This window comes from Crocodylus siamensis, chromosome 15 (assembly GCF_052110815.1).
Source record: "Crocodylus siamensis isolate JL-2025a chromosome 15, ASM5211081v1, whole genome shotgun sequence".
In the NCBI taxonomy this organism is placed as follows: Eukaryota; Metazoa; Chordata; order Crocodylia; family Crocodylidae; genus Crocodylus; species Crocodylus siamensis.
Genome location: NC_143409.1, coordinates 7,072,118 through 7,099,425, shown reverse-complemented (window position 1 = coordinate 7,099,425; position 27,308 = coordinate 7,072,118). Strand labels below are relative to the sequence as shown.

The 27,308-nt window shown below is 48.5% G+C and overlaps 2 protein-coding genes across 5 annotated transcripts in view; both read left to right on the top strand.

Moving 5' to 3' along the window:
• ALDH1A3 (aldehyde dehydrogenase 1 family member A3) overlaps window positions 1-14,160 on the top strand; it is a 52,795-nt gene extending 38,635 nt beyond the window's left edge. The window contains exons 10-13 of the mRNA XM_090028143.1: window positions 4,253-4,417; window positions 6,852-7,009; window positions 9,264-9,338; window positions 11,432-14,160. Of these exons, the coding sequence (XP_089884269.1) occupies window positions 4,253-4,417; window positions 6,852-7,009; window positions 9,264-9,338; window positions 11,432-11,504 (471 nt within the window). The 3' untranslated portion in view covers window positions 11,505-14,160. The remainder of the gene's footprint in view (window positions 1-4,252; window positions 4,418-6,851; window positions 7,010-9,263; window positions 9,339-11,431) is intronic.
• A 1,926-nt stretch (window positions 14,161-16,086) lies between these two features.
• Window positions 16,087-27,308, top strand: part of LRRK1 (leucine rich repeat kinase 1) — a 101,294-nt gene continuing 90,072 nt past the window's right edge. The window contains exons 1-3 of one of the 4 annotated variants that reach the window (XM_090028729.1): window positions 16,087-16,412; window positions 16,805-17,030; window positions 20,867-21,081. In XM_090028729.1, coding sequence (XP_089884855.1) covers window positions 20,958-21,081 — 124 coding nt within the window. In that variant the 5' untranslated portion in view covers window positions 16,087-16,412; window positions 16,805-17,030; window positions 20,867-20,957. Of the gene's footprint in view, window positions 16,427-16,804; window positions 17,031-20,866; window positions 21,082-27,308 lie in introns of all 4 variants that reach the window. The other 3 variants (XM_090028728.1, XM_090028731.1, XM_090028730.1) reach the window with 3 other exon arrangements.

Here is a 27,308-nt window from a genome sequence, read left to right as displayed (position 1 = left end):
CAAGAAATGGTGCACAGCCTAATGGACTAGGACAGACTCAGCACAATCTGCTGCTTATAATCCCCTGAATGTGAAGATGCTGATGAATTGGGTGTCTAGTCTACTCGCACAGTTACTTTCTGTAGCCAGTTGACAGAGAGAGAGAGAATAGCACAGAGGTCTGGGAAATCTTGGTTTGGAGCCCTGCACTTTGCTGACACAGTGTCAGCAAGGGCAGCAAGAGGGGCATGGCTGTGAGAAGGGACCACAACAAAAGTACACTTTGCATCAGAAGGAGATGCTGGCAGGGTCTCCAGGAAGCCCTTCAAGATCTCGAAACTCAGTCAGTCTGGAACAGAATTAAATTGCTGTGACACTGAGGGAACAGCTGCTTTTGCATATTAATGCAATGCAGTAAACTCCGGTGCTTATCACACCAGAGTTTATTGCTTCTGGGTCCCAGGTTTACAGGGGGATACTGCCAGGTGACACAGTTGCAGCAAGTCATCAGCAGAAATTTATGCTTTAATATTTGAAAACACTGCAGGAACTGGGAAGAAAAATCCTTTCTGTGCATACATGGCTCCACTCAATGGGTACATCAGGGAGAGTCCTTCCCCGCCCCATGCTCTAGACTCATCACTGTGATATTTAAATACTTCTTTCCTTCCCACTGACTCAGGTGGTTAGACGGCCCAACTGTAGCTTCTGTCCAGCTAGATCAAGGCAGGCAATTATTTTGGCTGGAGGGTCACTTAACGAGTTTTGGTGAGCTGTCAAGGACCACAAAGGTAGCCCCGCCCCTTTATGGGTGCCCCACGCCCTGGTTGCCAACTTCGGACTAGAAATCCCATGTCTAACCCCTGACCTTTGCCACTAGAAGTCCCTCCCCATACTCTGGAAATACTGCCTTTGGGAGGGAGGGTGCTGCCCTCTTGAAACTAGGAACCCCCCTTCCCCCCCCCCCCCCACACACAAATATTTCCTATAATTTATTTATTTTTATGTAAAAAAAAAAGAAAAAAAAAAAAAATTGTTCTGATTTTATGTGTGTTTGCATAGTATATCTAGAGGCAATTGCATAATAGTTCAAACTACAGTCCTACTCTCGTATATTGTATGGAGGAGCAAAGGGGCGTATGTGGGGGTGGTGGTTAGGGTGTGGATGTTGCAGGGTATGGGGTATGTGGTTGGGGTGGGGATGGTGGGAGGTGTGGGGTTATGGTGGGTGAAGTGGGAGGGTGTGTTTGGAGTGGGTATGTGCACGTTTGTGTGTGGGGCGGGGGATCCTCAGAGTCCCTGGAGGGTGCCAGTCTGGAGCTGAATGTGGTGGCAGAGTGCAAGGCCAGCCCCACCGAGCCCTACGTGGTGAAGCCAGCAGTGCAGGTCATGGGGCTCAGCCGGGGCGGCAGGGAGAGGGGCAGAGCTGGCCCAGCTTCATAGCGTGGAGCTCCCTGTTGTTCCTCATGACCTGCACATAGCAATGAGTGGGGCTGGGCTGCCAACGCCATTGCGTGCGGCACGTGAGCTTCACACAATGGAGCCAGGCAATCCCTGTGCCCAGGCTCCATGCTTCTGCCTCTGCCCCCCTCCCAGTCCCCACTGGCCCCAGTGCACCAGCACACACTCACCACCACCACTTCCCCTGCCACCCCTGTTGCCCTTCCTCTGCTGCTTCCCTCCTTTCCCTTGTGTGCCTGCCTGCCTGCCACTGCTGCCACCGCTTCCCAGCTGCTACTGCCATTCCTGCCTGCTTCCTGCTGCTTCCTGCCCTCCCAGCTGGGCCGGCTCCATGCTGCATTGTGCATTCCCAGCCAAACAGCCAGGAACCACGTGGTGCTGGGTGGGCTGGCTCTGGCAGGATGCGTTTCCTGGCTGCATGGCCAGGACCGCATGGCATGGCACGGAACGAGCCCAGTTTGGCCCGGTCCCCATGGAGTGGGGCGATCACTGGCAATCCTCCCCCCACTCCCTCCTCCTGTTCTCATCTGAGTTTCCACTCTCGGCTGGAGGGAGGGCAGGGGAACAGCCCCATGGCCACCAGGCCAGAAGCCTCTGCTAGGCAGAAGCTTCCTACTGGGGGCAGGATGGGGCCAGGTAGGCATTGCTGCTGCCGCCACCAGGTCCTCCTGCTGCTGGCACTGCATCAGCTTTGACAGGCAGCCACTGGCAGGTAATAATTTTCTAAATTTCAGAGGGGCCCTGTGGGCCAGATGCGGGCCATAGTTTGCTTGCCCCATATCTAGATCATACACCTTTAATAGCGTGTTTCCTTGTATTTGAGACTGTAAATGGCCACAACAATGCAGTGGACAGAGTTAAAGGGATCATTTGCAAGCTGTGTTTTGAAATGACAAAGAGTTCTGCCCTTGCATGTCATTTTTATGAACTGTTTTCTTTCCCAGTTTGTCTTCATCTTATAAGATTTCTTTTTTTCTTCTTCTGTACAACAAGTTACAGCTGTATAAATATTCTTGTTTGTTTTTGGGGATGTGAAGTGGTTGATTGACCTAGTTTGGTCTCAGCCTGAGACATGCCAACATGGAAAGCACTGGCAGCTCCACTCCAAGTATTTACATCTGGCAACTAAGCAACCAGGCAAATAAACAATGTGCAAGCCACCTGGCAAGTGTGGTACAAGACGCCCTGCACCGGATGCGATAGCAGCTTTTTCCCTCTGCTTCACATGTTGTTCTCCCTCCTCACTTCGGCCCTGGCGTGCGACGCGCATGCTTCAGAACGTGGCTTTTTTGTTTGCATCGCCATGGCGAGCTCCGCCTGCGTCGGCATCCCATGTTCTGTGGTGTGGTCTCGGCACCTGGACTTCCCCGAGGCAGCTTCTTCCCTGAAGCTCATTCCTGCCCCAAGGTCATGAGCTTGGGGCAGGACTGAATGATGGTTTGCTAGGGCTGGTGCCTAAGCTACAGTTGGCTTTTTATCTCCAGCACTCTGCTTGGGGCAGCATCTTCCAAACCCTGACTCACGCACCCTCATTCGTGTGCTTGGTAAAGGCAAAAGAGGGTCTGGTGATGGGTCTGAATGAGGTGGGAGAAAAGGAGACTGATTTCAGTGCCGGATCCCTTTTGTATAGATAGCAGTTGTTTAAACTCCTTGAACGGACTATGTTATAATGCTTACAGCCGTGTGCACTTTGATTATTGACTGCTTTGTTTAACAAAGTTGACTCAGTGTGTTTTATAAATGGACTGTTTGTCTGGTCCTGTCAGCATGGAGAAAGAATTAAAAATTGCTGTGACACTGAGGCCCCATCAACATTCGCATATTAATGCGACACAAACTTTGGCACTTATTGCACTGGAGTTTATTGCTCCCGGGTGCCACATTTACAGGTGCACCTGGGACCATCACACGTTGAGCCAGGGTGGAGCAGCCTTGGCTGGCAGGTGGTCCGAGGGTCAGCCTTTTAGCCTGGGGTTGCTCTGCCTTAGCTCAGCGTGCTGCAGAGGGGCTGGCAGGGGCACAAAGGTGCTTCAGTGTGGGGTAAGCCGGCAGGCAACCCCCGTACTGAAGGACCTTTATGCCCCATTCAGCCGGTTCAGTGTCTACACATGCACTGCTGCACATGGAAAAACTCTGCAGCAGGATAGTACTTGTATTTTTACAAGTGCTAATCTGCTGAGGAGTTTTAGTTTCCTGGAGCCTAACAGGACCACATGTGTAGACGCCAAGACATTTACAGCAGAGCTAATTGGGCAACCCCGCAGTAAACGTCTCATGTAGCCGCACCCTGAGACTCTCAGATAGACTTTAGTTCACACCCTCTTAGTCTGAATTAAAGTGCAGTAGCTATTCTAGAACAAGAATGTCCATGTATATGGAATTTACTCTGCAGATTTGTTCTTGAATATCTCTACCACGTGGAGAAGCCTGTATTTAAATGTGGTAGGGCTCAGTTACCCTAGGAAATCAGAGTGAAGTGCAAATGGTTGGATACTTCCTAAGCGTAATGTAAGACGAGATGACTCAATCAATGGGCAAGAGTGCCACCAAGGCAGCCAACGTACGATATATTGCAAACATAAAGCAAAACCATCGATTAGTTGCCAGCAACAGATTCAACAACAAAAATACTTAATCTTTGATTCTCATGAGCACATTCAGACACCTCCTGCAAACCTCAATAGCGCAGTGTAATAGTGCTCTGAAAAACTATCCCTTTTCCAGGTAACAACTTCTACTGACCCAGGTTTGGGGGATTCCTAGTCATCTTAATGAAAGTGCTGCTCATTGCCTTCCCTTTTGCATTTGACAGATTGATCAAAAACAGTTTGATAAAATTTTGGAGCTGATAGAAAGTGGGAAGAAAGAAGGTGCCAAGCTGGAATGTGGGGGTCTCGCCATTGAAGACAGAGGCCTGTTCATAAAGCCCACCGTGTTTTCTGAGGTTACCGACAACATGCGGATTGCTAAAGAGGAGGTATGGCAATCTTTAACCCAGTGCTCTGGATGTAGGAATGTACTGCATTCAACAGCGCCTCTCCTTGTATTGCTTTGATTTAGTCACACCAAGGGGAATTATTTTGAGATGAGATCCTAGCAGACCATGCCAAATAACTGACTGAAACCTGCCAAATTTTTTGAAGCGTGTTGAGCATTCCAATGCAGAAACGTGTTTGTTGCAATGGGAGGAATCCTAAGAAATTAAAATAATAAAATAAAAAATCTGAATAGCCAAAGTGGAAGTTGTGATGGTGGGGAGGGGCGAGAACACTGTTAAAGTTTCCACAATCAAAGCATGGACATGTCTGTGCCATGTGCTGGCAGTGGTGCCCTCAGATACATTGTGCTGCTCGGTGTGGGCTACTTCATGACCTGGAAGAAGGTGGGCTGCATTCACGTCCTGCCATGGCCAGGTTACAGCAGGGCTATTCGGTCCCGCACAGCAGCATGGTCTGTTTAGAGGCACTCCTGCCTAGCCAGATTGACTTTGCCCATGTTGATATACTTTGTGGTCCCTTTTCTGTTTGCAAAGTTTGGGTAATTCCCTTTTTATTGTTCCCCTAATAAAAGACAGCCCTGTGCTATTCAGCTCTAATTTTTATCCCCTGCATCAGCAAACCTGCTTAAGTCGGTAGGATTTAAGTACATGTTCAAATGTAAGGGTGTGGTAAAGTGGTGTGCATTAGCCAAGGTCCAAGGAGCTGCTGTGGATCCTATTAATGAAGCACAAGCCATTTCAAATGGAGGAAGAGAACACTGACAGTATTTTCTGACTTGCAAATTCAGTAATTAATGAAATTCTTCATCTCCCCATCACCTCTCCGTGATCATGTTCTCAGAGCATCTAAATCCAGAGACATTTAGGCCCATTCAAGATGATATGTGTATGTAGCAGTGTTGGTACAAGCCCTCTGCTGAACAGTCTGAATTGACCAATAGTGACTAGCACTATGCTGCTCTAAGGTGGTTGTGCCTTTGCACTTCCTGGCAACAAGGCCATCAGATCTTCAGGTCGAAATGGCTGCAGTGCAGCTCAGTGAATCCCTGAAATTGGAGGGCCCAGAAAAGCTAGAATATGCCAATACCCAAAAGGAGCATCTTTGGCTCCTTTACTAGAAAAAGTGGGACTTAATAGACAAATCAGTGTTATATCAAACTGTATAGGAGAAAACCAGAAGCATGTTAGTCTGGCGCTCCAGCCTTCATTACTGGCATTAAGCAAAATTTAAACAAGTTGCATCTGTGTAGACTCTGGGTTGCTTTTTTGAAATATTATTAGTCAGCCAGCTTCCACTGGAAGATGCAATGGAAACTGGAAGCTTCTTGCTGTTTTCTGGCATTTTTACTTTAGCGTAGAACTATTTATTGTATTAGAATACAGTCCTGGCAAAGAGCATTGTGATGCCTTGTATCTGCCATGCAGACCCCAAGGAAGGATATGTCTGTGAAGTCCACAGATGAATTATGATCTAAAAATAGAAGAGAGGAGCTGAATAGATAATCCCATGACTAGTGTCTTTCAGATGAGTTCTCTCCAGGTCACAAAGTCATGATTCATTGGGCTTCTCCAATTTCTCTCATCTGCAGCAAAACTGCAAATCCATACTTCTTTCTCTGTTAACAAGAGACCGTTAACTACATAGACCTCAAAGGAAGGAAGTAGGAAACTGCTGTCTACACAAGGTCGAGTCCTTGGATGGGATGACCCCCTGGAAAGCCACAGATGGGATTGTTTCCCACTTCATCAGTGAGGTCTGAGTCTGCGTGGTTAGCTCACAGAAGTACTCTGACATTGCATTGTACTGCACTTGGGAAGAAAACTCCAGCCCAGGAAAGGAGGTGCAGAGCTTCCTGACTGGTTCACAAGCAGAAACTCATGCTGAAGGTCCTGCCTGTGACAATGTAGGGTTAATACGTGCACTTGTGATGGGCAGCTACTTCTGTGCACAAAACCTGTGGCAAGCACCCAGGACTCTATCGAGCCTGGCTGGCATTAACTAAATGTTGGTATGTTCCCAGTACGGCAAGTCTCAGCTGAGACCAGAGGGTGTCCCAGACAGAGAAAGACTTAACCACTTTGAACTCCTGTGCATCCAAACACATGCTCATCTTAACCAGATGCCTTTAATTTACAGGATTAAGAGAAAAAAAGTTACTGTCCTGTGAAGGAAAACCTTTCTTTACATCAGGACCTCTGCACATGCTTACTGCTGTAGCATGTTATTTAAGACTCATCTGGAATGGATTCTGTTGGAAATCGAGGGAGATCTTTCCATAGGAGAAGACCCATTGCTTATATTAAAACCCTAAAATGGAAGAAATCCCTGTAAAGTGTCCAGATTCCATTCCAGTGAGCTTGCTATTGGGGCTTTTTACCCTTTCTATACTAATGCTTGCTTTTAATGTCTCAGATTTTTGGGCCGGTACAGCCAATCATGAAGTTCAAGAGCATAGACGAGGTTATAAAGAGAGCGAACAGCACAGAGTATGGCCTCACCGCCGCTGTGTTCACTAAGAATCTGGACAGAGCACTGACATTAGCTTCAGCGCTGCAGTCTGGGACGGTCTGGTAAGTCTGTTTCTGCTGTGGGACACGGAGGTAATAGACTGGGTCACTGGCATCATTCTTGCTAAGAGAGATTCTCTATTCATCCAAATGAGCTGGGGAGGGTTAGGGGTGAATGGAGGTGAAAGATGTTACTTTTAACCACTTCTAAAAGTAGTCTTCCCTATGGAAAATGACTAGCCAAAAGCACCGGCTTCTGCATCTAATACATTGGACTGTGGATCCTTTGCAGGGTTAGGTTCCTTTGTTCCTTGCAGGTTTGAAGTATCCAGGTGCACACACAGCTGCACAGGTTGGCAGAAGCACTGTAGATTTTATGGCAAAAGGCACTGCTTTTCCAGTCAGCTGCAGGGGATTGTTGACAAGCTCCAGCTGATTGGAAAAGCAGCAACCTTGGAAGCAGTAGACAGTTCAGTAGTTCATTCTTAATTTGAATACCTGCCAGCTAAGCATGTTGTAAGTCACTGGATACAAGTGATTCAGGTTCCACTGCAATGTTGTTCCAAGACATTTTTAGGCCTTCTGAGGGTCTTGTTACACCTTACGCTGAAAGCCACACAAATGTTAATCAGCTTAGTGTTGTTTGGCTTAGTGGAGCAGTCGCATGTTAAGGCAAAAAACCTGCCCCTCACCTGCACAGCTGTGACTTGCCACTGGAGGCTGGGTAGGCAGGTACAGGGCTAGGAGCTTGGGGGAGGACAGGCTCACTGCTTCCTCCAGGCAGTGAGTGCTGCAGCTCTGGATTGCTTGGCAGCCATGGTGTCTCCCATCACTGCTCAGATCAGCTATGCTCCTAGGCGGAGCAGAGTGAACCAGTCCAAGGTCTGGGGGCAGGGCACGAAGGGCACTGCCAGGAGCAGAGCTGGCTCCAGTGGCACAGGCAATGTCCCCCTTACTACGAGCTCATTCTGCTCCCACTGGGAGCAGAGCTGGCCTGAGTGGTGGTGAGAGGCACCGTGGTACCAGGCACTCCAAAGCTGTGGTGCTTGCTCTCCCAGATGTGCCTGGGGGGGCAAGGTGCTGTGCCCATCCCCACTGTGCCCCTGCATCCCTGCTGCCCCAGACTCGAGAGGGCCCACTGCCTCCTGGGATGCTGGAGGACTTCAACCTGAGTGCGAAAACTGTAGAGTAGCCACAAGTTCATGCAGCAGGAGCAAAATTAGGTGGATTAGAAATGGTGTAACATTAAACTGAGTAGTGAGCACTTTAAGGCACTTAAAAGGTGTTAATATGCAGCCAGTCCAGGGGATAAGAGCTCCAGAAACCATCTGAAATTATCAGATGACAGGGCCTTTTGCATTAAAGAGCCTTTTTTTTTCCTGTAGCATCAGCCATGCAGCACTTTGCTATGGGCAGTAGATGGCATTATTTCACTGTTTAAGGGAAGCAAGTCTGCATTTCGTTTCCAAAGGTCCTTTCTAACATTAGAAGAGTTATATATAACAACCTGGGGGGAAATTCTGGCAAAGGAGGTCAGGCTTCCCTCTGGGACCTGATGGGGAAAAGACTTTTTAAAAAATAAATAAAAAGCACTTAGAATCAGTTCTTTAATAGATGCCTGGTTCCCCAGCTCCACATTTCATAGTGTAAATAGGGGTGGGCAACTAGGACACTAGCCCCTGGTGCTGACTTGTGGGGAGGGCAAGAATGGCAGCTGGATTGCCTTGGTAAGAAAAATGGCTTGAAAATGGGAACTTTGCCTCTGAAGATGACCTTCATTTCACTTCCTGCTGTACAACTGCCAACCTGTTCACTTTACTTGGGTACCAAAGTCATGACTAGGATTTCACAACTTCTGTCCTGAAGAACTGGGATCTAGGGAGGTCGTTCCGTAACACTTAACTCGATACAAACATGTCTAATATGTATGCATTTTGAGCAGTACCACTGGGGAAGTGAAGGCTTGTCTGAACTGGGAAATGGATTGGGTTTAAAAGACATGGTTTTAGGCATGACTTTGAACCTAGCAAGAACACAGCTTAAAGCATTTAAATGCATCTAGCCAGTCATGGTTGGAAGTCGCCGCTGACACTCATAATCCTTGTAGAGAATTCTCTTTCCTAAACGCCGTGCTTTTTTTTCCTCCTGAGGCTTAGCAAGGGCCAAAATGACCAAAAATTATTTGGGAGGGGTGAGGTATAAAAACCTAGTGTACTTTGTAGTGGCATGTCAGACCAGAGCAAGAATACTAATAAGCATAGTCAGATGTGTTTTTACCATTCAACTGTTTAATTGGATATATTCTATTTTGCCACAGGATCAACTGCTACAATGCCCTGTATGCACAAGCTCCTTTTGGTGGCTTTAAAATGTCAGGAAACGGCAGAGAACTGTAAGTTTGGGTCTGTGGTTTTTATACGGCTTGTGGTTTGTGTTGGGTGGGTGCTGGGGTTTTTTGTTTTTGCGGGGTGGGGGTTTAGTACATCTTTTCCCTACTAGTACACTTCCGCTCTGGTTTCTTGGAGAAGCCTGCTTCCTTGCTTCCTGCTGGATCTTAAGGCTTGAGAAGGTGTCTGTTGCCCCTGGCTATTGGGTAGTTTTTTGTTGTCTGAAGAACCTGCCAGAGAGGAAAAGGAATTCTCCATGCCCCCGTTTGAAGCCGCAGCAAATCCTTTTCATCGTATTTGCCCTTCAAAAATAAATGAATCCAGCTACAAGGGCGGGAAAGAGTGCTGCTAGATCAGCCGGCGCTGCATGTTTTGTAAACTTAAAGTAAAGCTGCACCTGCATTGGGATTAACAGATTTAACAAAGTAACTTTAGATATACACGTCCAGCTTCAGCACGTTCTCATCTCACGGCCGTTTGGTTTTAACTAGAACCTCTGGAACAACATAGGACAGATATAGGCTGGTCCCATGATCACTCCAACAGCCAAATTTGGACAATTTTAGCTCAAGGTAGCACTTCAAGCTTTATGGCAGAGCTGACTTGTATTTTAGGGGTGAGTTGTCTCTGTATAGACAGAAAAGAGGCTACTTGAAATTGCCCTGTTCAGGACTCCCAAAAGGGCCCAATTTCTGCTCGAACTACTAACTCTACTTTCTTGATGCCAACTCCAATTTGCTTTCTTTTGCCATTTTCAGTACTGGGGTTCTTTTGCAATAGAAAAGAACGTAGATGCTTTGTTCTGACCAATAAATCAAGATGAATGAACCTTCCCCCCCCCCCCCCCCCCCCCCCCAAAAAAAATGCCATGAGAGAACTTATCTTTGGCCTGAGAGCCTGCCAAATTGGATGTCATCTCATCAGGGCTGTATCCCATGGGCAGGGATGGGGGCCAGGGGCAAATTCCAACAGACAGAGATATGACCTAATAGATACGTCTGTCAACCAGTTAACGTTTCTGCAGAAATGAATGCTGAACAATGTACCGTGCTCCCCTAATTGGTATAGATGTATGTGTGCGCACACACTTGCTTTATACTAATAAAGCAAGTGTTAGTATTAGCCATTGCCTGCACAACAGTAATTGTACATATGCAGAACTTTATTCCTTCTATATGATCCCTACATGTGCCTTGAAGGCCACCAGTCTGCTAAGCTTGAAGTTTAGCAGGCACTAACTTCAGTTGCTGGGATAGCTGCATGAAATAGTGCAGCATGTAAAAAAAAATTCTTTGTGTTCATTATAGGGGAAATCAACAGGGCTTTGTTGGTTCTGGACTCCTGTCTCTTGCAGTTCAACACGTGCAAGTAGTCTGATTTTAAATCCAGCTCACTAGGCACATCTACATGGCAAGCGAATTGCACAAGACAGCTGTGTCCTCAGACATGCTGGGCTGCTGCCTCATTTAACATAGAAACAAGGTAGCCAGGTCTGTATGGCATCACAGGCAGGTTAATTGGCTCTGGCACCCAGCACTGCTAATTAGTCTGTCCAAGACATGGCACAGCTGTGGCTAAACTGCCAGTGTGAATGTGAGACTGATATGCTACCCTTCCCAGAGGGACTTGCAGTGGAAAAAAAACCCCAACAAAATAATTTTATAAAAGCATATGATACATGAAATCAAATAGATAAAAGTGTATAATGGAAACTCCCCAAACAATCCCCCAGTTTAACCTTTGCTAAACATTTGCCCAGATAAACAGGTCTTGTAGCACTTCTGGAGGATGTCCAGGTTCAGTTTTCAGTGGACCTCAAGGGGAAAGGTGTTCCTGAGCTGAGGGGCTACTACTGAGAATAACCCCACGCATTTTTGCTAAGCAAGTTTGATCCACATATGATACTTGCTGGAGGTTGCACTTGGTTGACTTTCAGGATTGTGGTGGAACATGAGACAAGGCTGTCCCCTAGATATGTAGGGCTCCGACTGCTTAGATGTACAGAGCAATGTCAAAAGCTTGTCACACCAATCTGCCCAGCTAGCAGGCATTGATGATTAAAATGTCAAACAGTCTCACTGCTCCCCTTTTCTTCCAGTGGTGAATATGCCTTGGCGGAATATACAGAGGTGAAAACTGTCACCATTAAACTCTCCCAGAAGAATCATTGAGAGTAGGCGGCCTCATCCTGCTGACACTCTGAATGTGATGCACGCACGTGGGGGACATGTTCAGAATACGTGGGCAAAGGAAGAAGAAATCAGCACTTGCTTCAAGGAAACTTTCCATCTATTCTCTTTTGGAGGAGCTCAGAGGTGCTTGCCAGTTGGCTTTTCAAAATTGCATTTGACACATTTGCTGTCCCCTTATTTTCCCGGACACCGCCCTCGACAGACTATCCTGAGCTCTGTCTGACCAGCGACCAGAATTCCAGACATCCTGCTTTACAGGGAATCGGCTTTATCAAACTGTGCCCTTGAAAGCAATATCACTTGCCCGGATCACGTTTGAAAGACCTTGGGACTGTTCCTACATTGGCATATGTGGCCTCACTTGGAGTAAATGAACACAGCTCCATTGACTCAAGTGGCATTGCTCCTGCTGGTAGTGGGTGCAATGCCACTGAAGTCAAAGGAGTTTGTCAGGTGTGAAGACCATAGCCCATCTCCTGCTTTCAGGAGGAGCGTGGCTGTGTGTGCATGGGAATTTTGAAGCACTTTTATCAGAAAAGCTACCTTTGCTTTCTCTCATGCACATGCATCCTTGAGGCTGGTGGAAGCCTGGCCCTGAGTTACATCCATGGGAGTTTTCTTATGCACTTCCGCGGGGCCAGGATTTCACAGGCTTAAGATCCACGTGTTCTTTGCTGCCTGTCTCTTGGTGCACACACTCTGCAGGAGCTGAGAGTACAAGTCATTGACACCATAATCCACCTGGCTCCAGAGTCGCTCAGATCACAAGTCATTACTTCAGCACTTTTCACAAGAGGATTTTGCACTGTATCTACCCTAGTGATGTCGCCACTGAGGGGAGAGGGAAACCAGAGCTGAAATCTTCTCGGAGGAGAGGAAAGATGGAAAGACAGCCTAGTTTGCCTTGTGCTTCTTTCACTATCCTTTGGATTCCCATGTGTGAGGTTCTTTTTGTTCAACTAGATCTGTTTTTGAAGTTGAACAGAATTAGAAAGCGCCCCTTCCTCTGCCCTCCCCATACCCCCAGTGAATGTAGCTTAAGATAGACTGTTCAAAATACACAGTGAGAGAAACTGCTCCTAGGCTGTTTAACTCCCAGTATGTTTTTGAGAGAGCGATCCATGGCTTGGTCCTCCAGGGTCTGAGTTGGAGGATACTATTGAAGAATCTGATTGAGATGCACCATGTCTGAAAGCCCTGGGTGAGAAGGGAAGTTGCCAGTGGTGTGAGCTTACTCCCAGAGGCCCCAAACTGGATAACACTGCCCAAGATGGGACTTTGGTTAGGGAGCAGGGGATGCTCTGATTCAACTGCCTATGCTGGAGAGGCTTCCCAGAGAACCCTTGACTAAGAGTGAAGGTAAGGAAAGTCTGATGGGCAACCACTGCACCCATGCACTATGTCAGAGCCCCGCTGGCTTCCACACAGCACTGATGAGGAGGACCCCGAGGTGTCAGTGGGAGTCCGGCAGGTGGCTAAATAGCAAGTGTCAAATACTAGGGTCTTGAAGTGGAAATGCAGGCTCACTATGGCAATGCAAGGCCAGAGCAAGAAACTATACATCTCCTCCATCAGAAACAGTTCTTCTACATAATTAAGAAATACTCCCACGCCGCTATGCAGGGAGACCTGTTTACTTGGACCTGACCTTCCTTAAGAGCCAACAAGCCTTGAAAGAAATGGGGCTTTCACATGCTTTAACCTCTCATCAATGACCTACCCCCAGTAGCTGTATGCTAGGGAGCATCTTTTCTCCTATGAGGCAGGATATCCACAGATGAATCTTTCTCCCTGAAACAGAGACTCCCTCCTCCGTCCCCAAAAGTCCAATGGGAAACCTGTAAATAGTCTTCTGTTTTTTGCAATGTGTAGCAAGGAAGCTTAAGCGCTCCCTCAGAAATCATTTTCACCACTGCTTAGTGAATGAGTTTTTAGCATCCAAAGCTAGAACTAGACACAAGGCAAGTACGTGGTAAAATCAGGCAAGATTAGCAATCAGTGTAGCTTTCGTATTTCTTCGTTTGACAAACATCTTAATTCATTGAAATTGTATGTTTTCAGATGTTGCCATATTCTTGTTAGTATGGTTTTTTTATCTCTCTCTCTCTCTCTATCTATCTATCTATCTATCTATCTATCTATCTATATATATCTATATAGCATATAGATATATATAATAGAGAGAGAGATATAAAAAATAAGTGTGTGTGTGTGTGTGTGTGTGTGTGTGTGTGTGTATATATATAAAAATATATATATTTTATCCTTCCTCCTTTTTTCCTATCAAGTTAAAACAAATGACTTAGTAATGTATTCTCTTATTGTATAAATCAGGGTTTGGCTTGACACACTGAATTTTCTAAATTATATATCAAATAACAGTAGATACTAACTTTTAAAATTACCCACGAGTGGGTATATATTCTTTCATTGCACAGTAATGCTTTTTATATGAAATACTACTTTTAAATATAAATATATATATATAAACTAGGTTACAGTTAATCTAATGTATTTTTATAGCTGAAGGTACATGGAAATGCTATGTGTTTAAACTTCTTGTATATAATATAGAATATGGGTATCTTTTTTGTAATATTCAATTCTTAATAAAAATGTTTAACTTTGTGGTACAGATTATAGATGTGACATTAACATCTTGCCCAGTAAAAAAAAAAGTACGGGGGATGGGAAAAAAATCTGATTTCACTCCCAAAAGTAAGTGTTGGCTCCCTTGGTATTAGAAGATACTGGAGTTTGTCCTTTTATCAGACCAAATGGTGCTTTGAGATGAGCTTTATGTCCTTTACTGAGGCTGTTGTGCTCCCTAAGACCTTCCCCTGACTTCCTTAGGTTCTGATTTGCTAATTATCCCCTCCTTGCCCTTCATGCAGTCTGAATTTGGCCCATTGTGTCAACAGAATTGAACGTTGTAGATGGGTCAAGCTCTCCTGCTCCTAGAACAAAATGCCCCCGTTGTGCTATAGTAGCAGCGGCCTGTTTCCCTGAGACAGCGTGCAGTCTGTCCCACCGGTATCCAGTCTTCCCCAGTGGGTTTCCAAGAGCAGAAAGTTGGGCTGAGCTCACAAAAGGGACGCCCGAACACTGAACTACCTTCAATCGGAGAGCACCGCATCCACGATGATGCTGGGGTACCAGCGTGGGAGGCCAGTGCTGTACGAGTGAAATAAGACACAGCTCTTCCCACCAGCTTGCCCTCTGTGGGGTCAAATCTTGCTGGCCTTATTTGCTAGTCCTATTTAGAGTAGGCGAGGATTGGGGCTGCTCCAGCCTTTCTCCATCTGCAAGGTGGGCTACATCCTCACCTGGCAGAAGTGGGCATAGCTTGGGCTCTGCGTTATACCAGCGGAGACCCAGCCTTACAACTACACACTGATTTAAAGGGCGTAAAGCCCAAAGCCAGAGAAGTGCTGAGACTGCTGGTGGGGTGTAGGTTGTAGCTGTCTCACTCTAAGGACGTAGGCAGACTAGTGGGAATGTAATGCAAGAAGAAGGGGTTGCCATTGAGAGCACATCTTGGCTGAGCATCTGGAGAAAACGCTTGCTTCTCTATGTCAGTCTGAGCACAGAGATGGGTCCCTGGTTTTATTCTGTCTTCAGAGAAAACTGTTGCAGAAAGTGTTTGCAGGTGGGGATTTGTCTCCATAAGCCTGCCTCAAGCAGGGAAAGCGGGAGGCCTGAGAGGGTAGAAGAAAAGGCGACAAGTAAGAGACTGGGTGCAGAGTGAGGGGAGGATCAAGAACAGAGATGAGGAGTTTGCCTTGCTCCTCCTGGCTCCTACCACAGTAGCAGCTAGACTTGGGGAGCGGAGAGCTGTCTGATGCGGTGCAGCCAGGACCGGCCTCCCTCAGCTGCAGGGATTTGGGGTCCCGGCTGCACCCCACGGACAGCCAGCACTGATTCAGCCCCCGCAGCCGGGCGGGTGCATGGAGCACCTCCACATCCCTGGGGTGGGAGATCACATTGGAGGTGGCAGCAGCCGGGGTGGCCCGCTCACCTCCATCTACACCCGCACCTCGAATGGTGGGTGGGCTAAAGGCAGGACACGTTTTCCAGCAATAACTTTACAGCCGATCGGAGCCTTTTAAGGTGGGGGAGATCAGCGGCAAGTGTAGCTGGTCTACGTTTTATGTACGTGTGGCCAGGTAATTGTGCAATAAAGTGTGTGTGTGGATGGGAGACTGAGACAGTGTGTAGACACGTGTAGGAACAGAGAGTGGGCATGTGTGTAGGGGGAATAGAGTGTGTTTGCACAGATGGAGTGTGTACACACATGTAGGAATAGTGTGCATGTGTGTGTGGACAATAGTGTGCGTGTGGGGGGGCAGTTGTGTGGGCAATAGGGAAAGTGCGTGTGTGGGCATTAGTGTGCGAGTGCACAATAGTGTGTGTGTGTGATAATGTGCATGCAGGCAATTTGTGTGCGTGTGCATACGCCCAATAGAAAACTGTGTGTGTAGGCACTGGAGTGTGTGCGCGGGGTCAACGCAGAGAGCACGGGCGGGGCGGGGCGGGGCGACGTGCGGCGGACACTCCCGGCCCGGCCCGGAGGAAGCGGCGCTCTGCCCCGCCCCGCCCCACTCCACTGCCCGGCCCGGCCCGGCCCGGCCGCAGGAAGGCGCGCCGCGCGGCGGGACCGAGGCGGGGCGGGGGCGGGGCCGGGCGGGTCGCCTCACGGAGTGGGGGCGGGTGTCAGACGGCGCGCGCGGAGAGCCAGGAAGAAAAGCTCTTTCCGATGGGAACCAGGGAACGGGCCGTGCTGTCCTGAAGCCGCCAGGTGCCCTTGCCCTGCGCCCACTCCCCTTCCTGCTCCTGCCGCGGTTGCGGTGCCCGCGTCCCGGGAGCCTGCCGACGTGCGGGGGACCCGTAAGTGGGGCGAGGTAGGCGAGCCGCCCGGCAGGACGGCAGGCCGGGGCCCAGCGCAGCCTGTTGCGGCGCGCGGGAGGAGGCAGAGCTTGCGGGCTGGCGTCCGCGGTGTCCGTTCAAAGGGGGCCGGAGCGCGGGCGCCTGCAGGGCGGCGCTGCCTAAAAGCTGGCCGTGGGAAGGAAATCCTGTAAATACAAGGGGATCCTTGTGCTGTATCCAGTCGCCTCCACAGCAACCCCCTGGCCCTGCTCTGGCGTTCCCTGAAAAAAAGCCAGACCCGGCGTTTTTGGTGGTGCAGAGCAGTGACAACTGATAACCGCTGGTTTTACTCTTTGCGCGCACATCTCGGAGCGCCCCGTAAGCAGTGGTGAATTCACCGCTGTCTCTCTAAGCTAACCAGGGCAGTTCAGCCAGATTCAAACCGGGACCGGAGGCGTTCGTGGAGGAAAGGTGAACCAGCAGCCATGGAGCACGGGAGCGAGGGGCACGGCTGCTGAACCGGCGCTTCCTGGACCCTGAGTGCTGGAGGCTGCGAGTGAGAGGAGCGGTGGAAGACAGGCTGCCCGTTCAGTCTCCTTTTCAGCATCCGCTCTCTGCTGCTGTGACACAGGAGACTAGGCAAGATGCCCTTAGGGTCCGACCCTCTCTTGCGCGGGGATTGTCTGTGGATGTATTGCTGCTTCTGACATGAGGGGCGTGCTAGCATTCCCAGGTCGTTGCATCTCGGCTGCTATTTCCTTGAACGGGCCCAGGGTGGGTTACTTTTTATCATGCCTCTGCTCCCGTGGCAGGAGTGATGCTAGTGGCTGCCAGTATTTTATGGGATGAATTATTTTGGCAGGGAGCTCCTGGTGTTCCACGAGGAACCCAGGACTTCAGGGGACCTTCGGAGCCATCGAATCCAGGTCTGAGGTTGACAGACGTAGCAGAGATTTTGCCCTAATGTCGCACCAATTTACATTCTCTCTTGGAAAATACGTCTCTGTGCGGGGCTTCATCCTGCCAGCTGCAGTAATCTGATGAGCCCTCGGTCGGTTGGTTTGTCCATCCACCTCATTGCCCCATGTCAGCGCCCGTTGTAAGATGCCTTTAACTCTATCTTTGGCTTCAAAGAGGGCACGACATTATTTGGGAAGGCAGTGAGATCTGACAGGTTAAGCAAGGGCCTCCCGCTGTTGCTCTGGAGCGATATTAGGCAAGGCGTGCCCCAGATTACCTATAACGTGAGCATGGTACAAAGGGCCAGTGTTATGGAGAGGCTTAGTGAACAGTTGTGAATTGCTCTGAGATGCTGGGAGTGCAAAGTTATTTATTTTTAAAAGCCTCCTGGACTTTGGACTCAATCTGAACTCAAGCTGTCTGCCTGCCAGCAAGTCTCCGAGGAGAAATTGGGAAGCTTGGAAATAGCATCTAAATCTGCTTTAAAATATGTCACTTCCTGCTTTTAATCCGGCAGAGGGGATACTGCAGCACTTTGGGTAACATCCACTAGTAGTGGTTGTGTATTCCAGGAAAAACCTTGTCCCAACTGAGACATGGAGCAGTAACTTAAAGGTATAAAACATGACAGGGATGTTGCAACTTGTTCCCCATTCAGTAACCTGGGAAATCCAGGGTACAGGCTAAAAAGAAATTCAAAGGTGGGAGAGTTTAAAAATGTGCAGTTGGATCACCTTAGCGCTGCCGTGCATTGCCTTCTGCAACAACACAGTTACGAAGAGGACAGTTTTGTATTCCTGGCCTTGGACTGACTTCCGCATCGGGTATTTCCAGAACGATTTCCTGCAGGGTCTCCATGGGGCAGAGTGAGGGAGTTAGTGACACTTTTGGAAATTGTGAGCGGGGCAGTTTTCAACCACCTGCAGTTAGTGGTTACTGCAGACTACACAAGTTGCAGCATGGCGTCTATTTTTTTCCACCCATGATTGCTAATAGAGGGGAGGAAAATGTCACGTAAGACTGGATGTCTGCTGCAGGGGGCTGCGGGGCCAGTCTCTGCTTTGCAAGAGGATGTATTCACCCTTGCTGTAATTCAGCGGAGTTGTAGAGGATGATTTGCTGTTTCCAGTACTGTGGCAGTGCCATCCTCCCACCCCCACCCTCCCCACACATACCTTCTAAATCTGAGACATCAGTAGGCGCTGTAGGGCGAAGATGGTCCTCGGTGCTAGTAGTTTTGCAGATGCCATGTTCAGTGATTTGGCAAAAATTTTCACCTTGTTCCAGGCCTTCTTAAAAGAGTAAACCACAGGTGGTGGTGGTGTGTGTGGTGACCACTGGGTGATCTCGCACAGCATCACGTATTCACCCTCACCGCAGCTTCTGATCTTACTAGACTCCCCAGACAAGAAAAAGGAGGGTAGATCAGGGGTGGATCCAGGACTTGGCCATGTTGCTCAGGTGGCTGCACCCCCTGCTCCCAGCCTCCTCCCCCCACCCACTGGTGGGGAAAGACAACCCCACCAGAGACACTGGGGACTTTTTTTAAAGTCCCCCAAAGCACGTCAGACCCCCCTTCTCCTCCCAGCTTAAAGGAACACTCCCTCCCTCCCTTTCCCCTTCTCTTCCACCCACCATGGCTTCTTTCTCTGCAGCCCTAGGGGAGATGCAAGCTTCAAAGCTGCTCCTGCCCACTGCCGCCGGGCTGTGTGGGATCTGGGCTCAGCTAGAAACGGTGGTGGCAGCCCCCACCCCACACCTGCTCTTGTGGGACTAGGCGGCAGGGAGTCCACCCCCCACCCATCATTGCTGCACCCCCCAACACAGCCTGGCTGGAGCAGGCAGAAGTGGCTTTAAACCTTCCTCTGCCTCCAGGACAGTGGGGAAAGCAGCAGTGGCAGGTGGGGAAGGGGAGGGGATGTGCCTCTGAGCATGAAGGGGAAGTAGTGGAGGGGGGTCTTAAAAAAAAAAAATCCCCAGTGGCTCCCGCAGTGTGGTCCAGCCCAGAAGGGGCATGCAGCCACCCCGCTGATGCTTATTGTGTCCCTGGCTCCGGCATGGTTTAGTTCGGGTCAGTCACGCTACCACTGGTTTCCACGCATGCTCCCACAGCCGGTACCGTTACTCACCTGCAGCCAAATGGCTTCTCCCCAAGCTTCTGTCCCTCCTTTGGAGGTGTCAGAGCAGTCCTTTCCCACCTGAACACGAAGGCCTACCATGCTAGCACTAGCCCTGTAATTTAAGCAGTGAGGACAGCTTCTGCAAGCCTTTGGGAAATTGGCTTTGGTCTTTGATGCCAACAGTTGACCGCAAAGCAGTGATCACTAGAAACCCAACTTAGCAGCATGAGCATAAAATAACAGCCAGCTCTAGCATCTGTCCAGAAACGACACTCGCCAGATGCTGCACTGCTTTGTTAACCCAGCTCACGCCGCCCTTGCCTGATGGCGAAGGGCTGGGTGGAGGCCAACTGGAGATTGCTTGAAGGAGGCAGTGTGTGATGTTTCGACCCGGCTTTGATTTGCTAACCCCACTTTGCACAGGAAAAGGCTTCATGACGTCACTGACTTGAATGGGGCTTAACCATTAATGCTGAGCTGCACTAGGGCCGCCTTTCAAAAAACCAGTGTCGTATAGCAGACTTGAGGAAAGGCGGATTCAAATCAACCCCCACAAGAGCATCTTTTGTGTTTGTGAGAGAATTTACATACTGAAACAGAAAGCAGAAAATTAGGGAACAAACTGTGCTGGTGCGCTTAGGTTGTGACTGTATGGCGAGGTTAATCGACAAGGAAGGTGCTTTTTAAAAGATCAGATTACCAATGCTGCCCTCTGAACAGGTAAGGCCTTCCAGCTGCCCCAGAGGAGGAGCTGGTTAGCGTTCTGATCACTGCTTAATTTTTCCAGGGCTGCTAAAAGACCACCAGTTGATAGTCCTCAGGGAACTGATACAGATCCCTGAACATGTGGCTGCAAAAATGCTGTTGGCGCACCAAATAAATGCTTTGCATGTTTTTGGGCAAGAGGAAAAGTTTATGCTTTTCTTCTACCCCCGGCCCATCTTAACAGGACCTGTCACTTCTCAATATGTTCATGCTTTTTAGGGGGCAAGGGAAAGTAGTTTTTAAGCAGTGCTAGGGATTTTTCCCCTCCTGTGGGGTTGCATTGTTTCAGTGATTGGCTTTCTTGTTAGGCTGCAGAGAATCCGATCCGACTGCTGCTGTCCTTATCCAGAGGCCAATGATGATAGCCTTATCCTTGTCCTAAAAAAGACCGGAGATGATTTGGCTGAGAGACCCTGGGCGCAGCACCATTCTTTACAGCGGGGACATCGCTGGGGGCTTGTGTTGATCTGTGTCTGGTGTAGCACGTTTATACAGTGCACGCACTGGAAGTGCTTTTGCGAGGTGGTGTCTTTGGGACCATGTTTGTACATGCAGAGGAAGAAACCTCTTGCAGTTCCTTTTCTGGAAAGATTTGTCTGATTGACTGTTTCTCTTTTGGTTTTTAAACAGGTCAAATGGGGTTGCTCCCAGACTGGGACTAGTCACAGTGCCTCTCAGGCCCTCTCCCTGGACCAAGGTCATTTGGCTTTGATAACACTACATGATTTTAAATGCTGCGGAAAGGTGGCATCTCGACCCTTCACGACTACAACCCAGGATGTACTGGTGCGTGGGCACTGAGGAAGCTGCCGTTTGCAGAGAGAGCAACATGGATCCACAAAATGGTAAAGGGAACAATTTGTTTTTCTCTCCTGTTTTGGAAGAGTCATAAATAGACTTGCGTGTTTTAATAGTACTTGAGAGTCGGGCACCTCGTGAGCAGTCTGAGTTCTGGGCACTCTAAGTCCAGTAAGCTGCTCCCAACATCCAAGCCCCAAACCACAAAGTGTGCCAGGTAATTTTGCTCACAAGATCAGGATGTTTATGTAGGAAGAAGATAGGAATAGCTTTCCATACACGCATGTTTAGGGACACTTCTGGTTTTTAGGCCAAGACAACTTACCTATTATTTTTTACATAACGTGTGCTGCGTGGTTGATAAAAATGAATATGTTGCCAACTACTGATATGGCTTGTATCCAGGATACAAACATCCTTAAGATCAACATCGTTTCTAAGGCAGAGACTAACCTGCTCCAGTTTTACTGTCAGCTGTGATTCAGCAGCTTGCTCCGATTTCATGTTACAAATGCAGAGAGAGGATTAGGAGATCGTGTTTCTGTAACATGGATCAACAGGCAGAAATCCCTTTTGAGAAGGAGTTTTGCCATTTGCTGCTTGCTCTTGTTCTGATTTTCCTTTTTCAAAAATCACTGGCTGATTTTTGTCGCTAGAGCTGTTGATGCCAATGCAATCGTGTTAAAACCAGCCACAAGAAATAGCCGTTCTGCATGTTGTGTTCCAGCATCTCCCCCTGTCATAAGCAGCTCCTTTGGAGGTAGCCTTTTCTTTACAAGTGTGGGTTGAAGGTGTGTTTGACGCTGTCTAGTGAGTAAGCAGATCTCAGTGGAAGCTAGCAGCTTATTTTGGAGCAGCCTGATTTTGGATTTTCATCTGCAACCATGAAGCAAAGTCTGGTACTGTACTCAGCAGCCGCCTTACCTTTTTCAAAAGACATTTCACACTGCAGGGAGCTCCGGGAACTCTTTGCTTTACCTGTATGTATTGTATTTATTCTAGCATGGGTGCGATTTTCTGTCTTTTAAAGCTGTATCTTTTTATAGTTATGAGACTGTTAGTAATAGTGGTTCAGATACATGCCTTGAGTGGCTACTCCTATATCCAAGCTGGATATCTGCATTTCTTCAGAAATGCAGTTCGATACTAAGCAATATACCTTGAGAAGAGTTTTAATCTGCTGTAAGGATAAGTGAGTGTAAAAGACTTGTGGCTCTAGTAATATTTGATATGCCAGGCTTTTCTCTCCATAGTGGTAAATAAGCTAAGTTGTCCATAAATAATAAGGTGAGAAGGAAAACGATTTAAAGTCAAGATTTGCCAGGTAATCGATTCTGACGTTCTCTGCAGAAGCTTTAATTTTGCTTTACTGTGTTTAAAAAAAAAAAAAAAAAAAAAAAAGGGTTGATGATAACTAAAATCTAACAAAATCTACCGGTATTATGTTTGCATTATGTGCAGGGTACTGCGTGTAATAAACAGCTAGGGAAAAGCATCAGTGTGATCTGGAGATGGGGCTCAGCCATGTGTTGTGCTGGCGAGTTTGCTTTCCGTGCGGTCGCTGGGTATATTGAAGCTTGGTTCACTTCAGAATTGCTTCACTTCTGCCAGGAATCCTTGCCATTGGTTTGTCTGTCCACTCCCTATGTTTGCTAGTTCTTGCCCAGGGATCCAGTTACACAACTGAGTGCAGGAACGTAGTGAGTCATGAAACCTTCACATGTGAAGCTCCTGCTGACATGCTTTTAATACTGATCCGGAGGCTGGTTGCTGTGTGCCTTGTGGAATAACCACCTGGAAGGATAATAGCATGTGGCATCCTAGCTGTAAATTCCTGCGACTCTCGTAGCACTGGGAAACCCCACAGGTGTTCATGGTGCTAGAACCCAGGGAGTGCTCCTGAGCTGAGCAGGACTGGCCTGTACAAGTATGGGGGGGCTGCTACCAAACAGTCAGATGGGGCTCGTGGCTCAGTATCTGGCTGCTGCCCCTAGGATCCTGGCAGCACTTTCCCCAGATGGGATGCAAGCCTGGCATCTTGGTCCCTTGCAAGAATGTAGGGTAGATTTGCACCTTGTAGACTAAATCAAAGCTTGCGCAGCATAAACTTTCGTAAGCAAGGGACTTTCTTCTAACTGCCTTTCTCTGTCCTGGTTCTTTGCCATATCCATAGACATTTTTCATGACACCTAAGCCTTGGGCCAGGTCCTTGCCTAACCTGTATTGTCAGAACTGCATAGACTTGAGCGGAGCAATGACCATTTATAGCAGCTCAGCCCATGCCCTATTCTAGGGGCGGGCAGTTATTTTGGGCAGAGGACCACTTAACTGAGTTTTGGCAAGCCATTGAGGGCCGCATGACAGGCAGCCCAGGGCAGATTAATATTAGTTTTTCTAAATTTTTTTAGAGACCCCGTGGGCTGGACAGAATGGCCTGGTGGGACACATCTGGCCCCTGGGCCACATTTTGCCCACCCCTGCCCTATCGTGTCTACTCTGAGTCCCCATACTGTTTCACTTGGGCACAATATTCCTGTCCTGAGCTGCATCCTGATGTTGTTTCAAGCGGAACATCTGTTTTACTTCACCTGCAAGCTAGCTGTGCTGTCGATACGCTCCCTGGATAGCCGTTATCAGTTCTCAGGGGTATGAGGAAGCCTAATTAACCTGTGCTTGGAAAGTGTTCCTCTGCTGGAAGGCACCACAAGAGCGCCAAGTGCTGATGCTGTCTTTCAGTTTTGTGTGTCCTTCCCTCCTCCATCTCCTTAATGTCACGCTGAATTGTCTCCTCTTTATAGGGTGTGTTGTTTATTTGAATCCTAGAGTTTTACAGCAGAGGTCTTGTGATTGCTTGGTAGCAATTTAGGTCATATCTGAATTAGCTTCCTTAAGGAGAAAGGTCCCTTCGACATCCAGCTATATTTGCATTGTGGGCCAGGTTTGCAATCACGGAGGCTGGCATGGATCTAGCCGAAGAGGCAGTAATCAAAAATCGTTCCCATTTAATGGCTTGTGAAATAAGTGGGTGTGATCAGTGCCGTGTTCCTTCGACCAGGGTATTACATGTGCATAGATGGGTGTGTGGCAGTTTTGGCTCGTGCTGTTTGCTTTGCAGCTAAACGGAGAACACGGCCCTCTCATGTTGCTTGTTATGGGCCCACCTTTAAATTAAAAAACACAGGGTGCCATTAAGGGGGATCAGAACAGGCCTAGTGAACACCCCGTGTGTACGGGGCCCCCAGATTTGCTCTTTGCTTGTAGTTCTTAAAAGTTCTGCAACACTGAGTTGTGTGTTCTTCACTGTCGAGGGCAGGAACTTGCATTCATTCCCCTGAATACATTTGCTTCTGAATCTCCCTGCTACAGAAAGAGGAATATATGGCTAGGTCTGCATTTCTGCTAATGCACTTCTGAGCCACCCGGTCTCTGGGGAGCACAGGGCAACGCTTGTGAGGAGTCGTCGCGCCTGATGCAGGGCCTAGCCCTGCCCTGCCCTTGTCCTGGTGCATTATGTAGCATTGGAGAGAGCGCTCATCTTTTGTTCCTCCCCCAGCTTAAAAATGGATGTAAAGCTCCTCACATGCGCTGTCCAAGAATCAGCAAGTGGTCGTAAAGCACGGTGAGCGGTAACACACTCGACCCATCTAGAGCACTTTGTTCGTTTAAAACTAACGCGCCAGAAATAGGGATAATGAGCCCAGCTCAAAACTCTTTTAATCTGGTGTCTTTTGGGTGAGACTGTTGTATGTAAAGTAACCCTGTGAGCAGAAAACTAAGCAGCAGACAGGAGCTGGACTTTACTGTACATGTTCCCCAGAAACAGAAGTAGGAAGCGGCAGGCAGAAATAGGAAGTGCCTTTCTGTGACAGTAACTTGCTTTTATTTTTAAATCTATTCAAACAAGGGCATTCTGCAGAAGTGGTCAAATGTGAGGGGGGACAAGGCCCTGCTGTAGAAAGTCAGGCTGCTCCAGGGCCCAGCAGACGAAGCTGGGTGTTGTGCACAGCCCAAGCCACGTGTCTGCGTATTGTATTTATCTGGGCTAAGATGTTTCAGAAGCTAACAGTGATGTTGGGTGCCTTTGTAAGACTCCTCAAAGGGGATTTTTCCCAGGATGGCCTCTTCTGTGCCTCCCAGGGTGGGCGCCCAAAATTCTTCTATAGTTGAAAATCATGGCCCTTGCATATAAGAAAAGGGAGGAAGCATGGGTGAACACGCTTGATACCGCAGTGGCCTGTATGGGCTGCAGGACTCGGGAGCAGCCGTGTTGGAATCAGCAGGAGCAGTGGTGCTCAGGACGCACCGAGTAGTTTGCAGAATTGGACCCTTGTCACTGATGAGTTGGATAATCAAGAAACTAGGGAGGGGAAGAGAACAAGAGCAGCCCAGAAGGCAGTAGGCAGGGGAGCCAGGGCTTGCTTTTGGTGGCAGTAGGAATCCAGTTATAGCAACAGAAGCGGGGAGATCTCAAGCCATAGCCCTGGGGTCGTGAAGAACCAGAAGGTCTCAGCGTCGTGCTGGGCTCAAGGAGGGTAGCTCCACAGTGAGACAACCCGCACAATAACAATGCCGAGCACTGGAGTCTTTAAATGTCACCAGCAGGAGTGGGAGTTGGAGAGACAAGGACTGCCGTGTAGCAAAGGAGATTGTCACTACAACGAGCTGCAGAAAGAAACCTGTTCCAAACCCCTGCCATGGGGAAGGGAACAGAAAAAGGAACTGGAGGCCCAGGCAGCAGGGGGGATGGCAGGAAGCGCACGCACAGGCTGAGATGTTGGCACTGACTCCAAACATCTTCCACGGCAGCGTTGCTAGAAGCAGAAGCAAGGTCCAGCCTGGGCAAAACGTGAGATTTATCTGGACGAGAAAAAAATGAGGCTTCCTCTTTAATGTGCAGTGGGAGGGAGTTTAGGCAGTGTTAATGGGAACAATGTAAGAGAAGAGCGGCAGGTGGAAATCTGCTGCAAACAGAACCTTTCTGAAAAAGGTTTTGTGTCTTTTCTGTCGACGCACGATTCAAAAGCAGCTCTGAAGGCAAGAGCTGAATTTCTGGGATTGGGGGAAAGGTTTCTTGTCTCTGCATACAGTTGCACTGCAAATGTAGCAATGGATGGTACGCACGCACATTTGACGTTTGCTCACAAGGTCCGTCCCGCCCCCCCCCCCCCCCCCGGCAGCCAACTCATCTTTTTGCCAGTAGCATTATACAGAACTTTACATGTGGAAGAAAATCATGCTCCATATTCCTAATTTATAGTTTCAAAAGCCCATCGGCACCTTGTCCAGGTCCCACTGAAGTCCGTAAGTGTCTTTCCATGGACAGCAGGCCCCAGGTCCGGTCCTCGCTGACCGTCAAGAGTCGTTTAGTTGGCAGCTTGTGACTTTCCTTGTAAGGGTGGCCTCCAAATGGTGCTGCCCATTTCTGCTCGGCATCATGCCACCAGGCCAGAGGAAATGTTCACAGTTCAGGATGCGGCTGGGTTTTTCTGCCATCCTCCTCTGAATCAGCTGCCTGGCCAAATTTGATTCCTTAATAGCCTCAGTTATGGTCCTTCTTGAACCTGTGCTTTATCCCAACTCTAAGGTTGTCTGCTGATCAGGACATAGGACTCTCGGTTCACCCTGTTACTGCCTAGCCCCTACCCAGCAGTCTCTGTGTGGGCACGTGGGCCTGCTCTGGCAGGATTGGGGCCTCAGTGCAGCTAATACAAGCAACGAAATCATCACACACTCAAGCGGTCCCTATAATGTTCTTACTCTCTCCAGCCAAACAGAACTGAAGTGTGACACCAGATGAAAACAGCCATGGCTGTGCAACGATTAGCTAAGAAGACATCTTCTAGGGTATAATAGTAATGGCTTATTTTTTTGTCATCCTTTAGCTGGTGGTATTATACACTTCTTTGCAGATGGGGATGCTGCTATGTCTGTGCTGCTACTGGAAGTGTGGTTGTAGCGTGGGGGTAGGCTTCCTCCAGCTAGCTTTACTCCAGGGGCCAGTAACAGGAAGCACAGGCTGTATCAGTCTGTATACGATGGGCTCCAGTTAAGCACATTGCTTTGGGACTGGCGAACCCCATGGACTTCCCTGCCGTATGCACTCGTCTGAATTCTGTAAGCAGTTTTGGGGCTGCTATTAGGCTCCTGGAAAATGGAGCAGATGGTAATAGTGACCAACTCCCATCATTGCCAAAGCTTTTTATAGCAGCCCATTGACAGCTGCTCCCCCTCCACTTGTTCTGGGCCAGTTAAGGGATGCAGCTAGTTGCAAAGG